The sequence below is a fragment of the Rhipicephalus microplus genome, chromosome 1 (genome assembly GCF_043290135.1).
Source record: "Rhipicephalus microplus isolate Deutch F79 chromosome 1, USDA_Rmic, whole genome shotgun sequence".
Taxonomy (NCBI): Eukaryota; Metazoa; Arthropoda; class Arachnida; order Ixodida; family Ixodidae; genus Rhipicephalus; species Rhipicephalus microplus.
In genome coordinates, this window is record NC_134700.1 from 81182140 (window position 1) to 81188030 (window position 5891).

Consider the following 5891-nt stretch of genomic DNA (forward strand, 5'->3'; position numbering starts at 1 on the left):
CTTTGTGGGTGGTTTCGGGAAAGAGGAGACTGCATGAACGAACGGATTTGGAATGCATGTTATGAACACCAACGAGTGAACGGAAATGTGGATTTCTGAAAACGTGTCCTCAGAGACCGTGATAATGTGATGAAATCACTGAGGAGCGTACAGAAGCCATTTTACTTTGAGAGTGCTTACTCATGAAGCCTGGGATTGCTAACCTCAGGCAATACGCCATGTCGCCTAGGCAGACTGACATTAGGTGCCTATTTCCAATCTTCATAACCAAACAATTATTTATTTGGCATGTAGCTTCTTGCCGCATGAGCCTCACCTAAATATACGTGTCACGGTGAATTTCTCAGTCTTATTGTTTCCGCGCTCTTGCCTGCCTGCTTTTACAAAGTGACTTTCAAGTGTGCTTGCTGTTCCGGTGCAGTATTCGCACAGCGCGAACATGCATGGTGTACTGTTATGTGCCGTTTTGCAAGGCGTGGGCTGGAAAGATTGCCGACGTGTCATTTCACCCATTCTCTGCCAATGAAGAACTATGCGCGAAGTGGCAGCAAAAACATGTCCCGGGAAAATCTCACAATTATTGACAAGTCTTCATCTACCATAGTTTTTTGCCGCAAGCATTTTCTTTTGACTATGTCAACGGATTATATTAAAAACTTACTCCCGGTGCGGTGGCAACGGTATTTCAAGGATGCCCGTGAATTGAGCCCCCCCCCCCCCCGCGACAAAAAAAAAACGAATTAGGAGTTTGAAACTCTGCTCCATCAAGTAGGCCTTCCAAATGAATTAGGGTAGAGCCAGAAGACCCCGAACATGCCATTTTGGAGTCGTTGGGAGGAGAAGCCGAACAGAAATCCAGTAAACGTGTGCATACGCACATCGAGAATTTCAACATATTGCATTGAAGACGAACAAAAGATGCTTTGCTATGACCACGTTGATGCTCTCTCGAGACCAGAGTTGTCATATAGGCTTGCTACCATGTTTTTGTTTCATTGGTACCGTTAGGAGGTGCCACAGCAGGTAGGAACATGAGCATTTCTTTCGCACACTAGCCTCCGCAACGGCCGGCGGCGAGTTGGCTGGGAGCGCTGCCGTGAGATTGCGGCGATAGGTAGAAACAGCTCTCCATGCTCAGGCCGTAAAGGAAACGAGCGCGCGCCTCCAGTTCTAGACCATCCATAGCTTAATTTTCACCGTTCCGAAATATGCCGCTAGGGGATCGAATAGGGTTGTTTGGTGGCAAGCGGGTGTTTTACCACAGAGTCAGGCGTCGGCTGCTAAAAAATCACAGCATATCTGTGACATGAATGATGACGGGTGGGGCGAAGCTCTCCGCAGGGATATTATTCGCCCTAGTCGATCATCAAAGTTGACAGTGGAGACTGATGGACGGACGGACGGACGCACGGGCTGACAGATGGACACACGGAAGTACACTTCGCTTCACTCATCACCATTCACTCCGTAGATATGTTCTGACATCGTTTTTATTTACATGCAATGCAATTTTATAACCTTGAAAAGTGGCTAGTGTGATGACACGGGACGTACGACCCACGGCGTAAGGAGATTCACCCCTCGAAAGTGCCGCTAAGCTCCTGGAATGTTAGGCAGGCCGACGCTCGTAAAATAACTTTCATATTGCACGTGCCTGTACTATCAGCGTCAAGTGAAACCCGAACAGCGGTGAGCCTTCGTGATTGTAAAGTGCGCGCCATCCACTTATCACCTCGGACAAGCAGGCATATATGCGCGCACCTGTCCATGGTGATAACTGAACGGCGCGCACTGCACTATCGCGAAGGCTCTCATTTGACGCTTATAGTACATGATCTACTGAATCAGCCAACGTTGAGGTGCCTACGTCACTGCAGCAACATTCGTAAAGGTTTGTTCGATAATGTAATGATAACCAATGGGCAAAAGTGTACGAACCATAGCCGTCTGTTAGGTTTGCCGTCTAGCGGCGAGCAGTCCGATGTCGTGAGCATTTTTCCGGAAAAGTCAACCTGAACAATGCTCTCACAAGCAGTTGGCTCGCCAGTAGCCTGGTCACGCGGTTCGTATAATTTAGCTCACGTGTGCACGCGATAAGTTTCTTAGTATTGTGAGCGCAGAACGTGCCAAAAATTTTGAAACCTTTTTTCGAATGTTGACCCAAATTACTGTTTTGGTCCAAGTGGACAAACAAGAGACGGCAGGCGTTTGTAATCATATTCTAACAAGTTCAATTACAGCGACAAAAATCAGAGCTGATGTTTGCTGAAGTGCGAGTGAATCCTGCAGAATATGCAGACATCAAAATTGCGAAGCGAAATCTATGTCGATCGTGTTCAGTCGCTGAAAGAAAATTGTCCGCTAGAAATCGGTTCCCTGTAACAGCCCGAAATGCATGCTTTGTGACGTGCAAGAGCCCCAGAGACTGATTGAATGCCTTTAGTTTGATTGATTGATATGTGGGGTTTAACGTCCCAAAATCACCATATGATTATGAGAGACGCCGTAGTGGAGGGCTCCGGAAATTTCCACCACCTGGGGTTCTTTAACGTGCACCCAAATCTGAGTACACGGGCCTACAACATTTCCGCCTCCATCGAAAACGCAGCTGCCGCAGCCGGGATTCGAACCCGCGACGTGCGGGTCAGCAGCCGAGTACCTTAGCCACTAGACCACCGCGGCGGGGCATGCCTTTAGTTTTCAGTATAATGGAGACGAAATCTTATTCCTCGCAGTAATCCATTTGCGCGCTTGAGCAGCGAAGGAGAACACAAAAAGGAGTTCTTGCAGGTATTGTTGCATCAGGGGAGGCTTGTGTCATGCCCTGGTGGCTTTGAAATTATTCGTCTATTCATGCGCGCACCGTGACGACACGTAAGAAGTAAAAGTGTAAATTTTTTTGCAGCAATACATCCGGAGTGGCGTATCAGGAATTCAACAATAAAATTGTAATGCAATGATACGGCGTGGCATCAGGCGCCAATTTTCTATTTCTACGTGAAACACGTATAATGTGTGTAAACGCCGGGATAACCACGCATGCCATCGAAGAAAACATGAAACTGAATCATTAGGTAAAAAAAAATGTATGCCAATAACAGCCGTCAATCTCGATGATAAAATGAAAACGATGTTTAGCTGAAAGACTCTCGGAGAAAAGTTAGTAAGGTTAACTATGGCATCGCGAAGGACACAGTTTCTTGTCTACGGCAGTTCCTGTTACACTTGGCAGACAGAAATGACGTTATAGCACTACTGAGCTGCTGGTCTGGCAATGACCACACAGGCTCGTTGACCGCAGCACTGTCTACAGGTCACGGCGGCATGGCTTTACGAGGGCTATGAACGTCTGGGTGGAGCACATGATGCATGGCTTCCCCAACATCACTTTTCCTCGACGAGAGTGAGTCCCCGCGTGGCCTTCGCGCAAGCGCATCCAAGTCACCCTGGTGTCCCTGCCCGTTTCCGAGTCCGCACAGTGGATGTGCACGTACAAGATGGATGGTAGCTGGCCTGCCATAACTTCCACTGTCCGTTCCGCGTTGGAAGTCTGCAGCTCCGTCTTGGACAGGAGGCATACGCGTTCAAGTGACTTGACAGGACACAGACACGTCTTCAAGGGAGAACAGAAAATGTGAAATCACTAGCAAAGCTGATGTGGAGGTAGAACAAAGGTGTTTCTGAGATTTAAGGTGCACCCGATATGTTTATGAAGAAAAAAAAGGAGGGAAGTGACAGCATCGTTTTTGCACGGTAATTAACGTTCTCGCTAAAATACCCGACTGACGCAAGGGGAGACAGGGAAAGACGTCTTACCGTGAGGTACTCTGTGGCACAATCGATGGCTTTAAGCTTAACGACCAGGGAACGAAGAGTATTGCTGTGGTGCACGGCACTGGCGAGTGCCTTGAAATCGAAGCGAGGTATGTCGGAGACGTCAATGAAACGCAGGTTGGCCACGGGACAGCTCTTAAGGAAGCTCAAGGAAGCCAAACTCAGCAAATTGCTTAGCGTGAGCCGGCCCGAGCCGATGCCATAGGCGCTGATGTCTTCAGGGTTGAGGTAGAGTGTTTTATTGCAATATGTGCAGCTCATGTGGCACCCGATGAAGTTAAGGCGTACGTCCAGATCCTTGTTGTCACTAGTGCCTAGGGCCAGTCGGTGTAGCGCGCCACTTTTACGCAGGGCGCAAGGGACAATGCACGCAGCCGCAACATAGTGGGAGTATCCAGCAACTTCGTGAAGTCAATGCCGTCGTCGATATGCAAGGAGTTGACGTTGAGCTCGACTATGTTACAAAGCCTGCCGAAGAAGAGGCGCGAGGCGGCACTGTGCGGAGCGCCAACGTTCGGGCACGTGGGTTTCTTTTGTTGAGGCAAAAAATACAAAATGCCAAGGCTCTGCTAATTGCCCCAGTTGAACACACGAGCAAAAAATGGTAGGGAAACATTGAGATCCATCCTCTCTACGGCCACAAGAACGACTGGTTCATCCGGGAGCACAGGTATTATGGACTCACGCAGTTTTTTGATAACAGCTTAGTTGAAGTGTTTTTGTCTCGTCCTGTACACCAAGTTGCCATGAATGTGGTAGTCCAGCAGCTGCGATGTGATCGCTGTCACTGGACTAGACTGCGCTTCGCACGTGGTTGTGAATATACCGAGATTTGGAAAATTCTTAGCGACGTCCATAAACACTGTCATCCCATCGTCGATGTTAGTACAGTGCACAAAGTGAAGGTGAAAATCCGTAACGTGCGGACAGTATTGCACAAGCTCCTTCAGCACTTGGATGTTATCCTCTCAGACCTCGGCGTACATCTTGCGAACATGGGTCTCTTTTTTCCTTGGGCACTTTCTTCAACTGCAGGATGCTTGACAATTCCTCTTTTGCGTCGTGTTCCTTCATTGTCATGAGTGAAAATTCCAGGTGAGTAACGTTGCGCAGTGACGTTAGCAAGTGCTCGAAAGGTTGCTCGGTTTGAGGGGACATGCAACGCAAGATAGATACCGAAGATGTTGAAGACGAGGTAAAAGAGATAGGAGGCCTTCCGGCTGCGCGACGATGCAATTCGACATGCTAAGCGACAGCAGCTTGCCTTTCACTTCGTCTATCTTGAGCCTAAGAATGTCCTCGCTGGCGTTGGCGGGCAACTCATAGTGCGACGACATCGCAGACGTCCACCGATCTTAGCGAAAGCACAGTCCGATCTGGCACGTTCCGCACTGCGGCCAACTGTATTTATGAATGCTGTGTTATCTTACAACAGTACAACGAATCCTTCGCTAGTTTGTTGGGATAGAAATGGTTGCGAGGAGCATTACAAACCTTTTAGGTGCTATCAAGAGCGCATGCGCATTTTAAATACAAATGTGCATCACAGCTATCATTTGCCACCGATAGCTTTGCGTGGGTTATTCTGCAATGATTAGTCAGATGTCCCTACTAGACAATTGGGAATAAAAATAAGAAAAAAAACGGATATTTTGTTGTAGTGGCGTGAAATCTAAGCGGATAATCGGACCAAGAACTGTATTGTTCGCGCTGTCAGTGCTCGAGAATTGTGCCCATGTGATACGATGATTTGTTCAGCTGGGGAGCTATTCTCGTATTGTCCAATTTGTGAACATGTCTTATTTACTGGAGCGCGCTCCGTTACGTACAAAAAAGGTGAGTTGTGACGTCATGGCACGCTTGACGATGTCGGCGCACCGAACCAGCCAGCGCGTTTCCATGAAAAAAAAAAGTGGACGAAATTTAAGGTAACAGAACTCTTGAAAAAACTTGACAATCTGAGCGCATGAATGTGTTGAGATGTTTGAAGAGCACTGCAAGGAATGCGTACGGACCTTCCATGGACGTCAGGCTGGCGGCCGCGTTAAACCTAACTG

General features: G+C 48.1%; 1 protein-coding gene across 1 annotated transcript; it reads right to left on the bottom strand.

Annotated features, from left to right (window-relative positions):
- Positions 1–2875: 2875 nt before the first annotated feature.
- LOC142768353 (uncharacterized) lies at positions 2876–5273 on the bottom strand. The gene is made up of 2 exons (XM_075870325.1): positions 3817–5273; positions 2876–3613 (listed from the first exon to the last, which is right to left on the bottom strand). The coding sequence occupies exons 1-2, from the start codon at positions 4093–4095 to the stop codon at positions 3308–3310; spliced, it is 585 nt and encodes a 194-aa protein (XP_075726440.1). The 5' UTR covers positions 4096–5273; the 3' UTR covers positions 2876–3307.
- Positions 5274–5891: the final 618 nt, after the last annotated feature.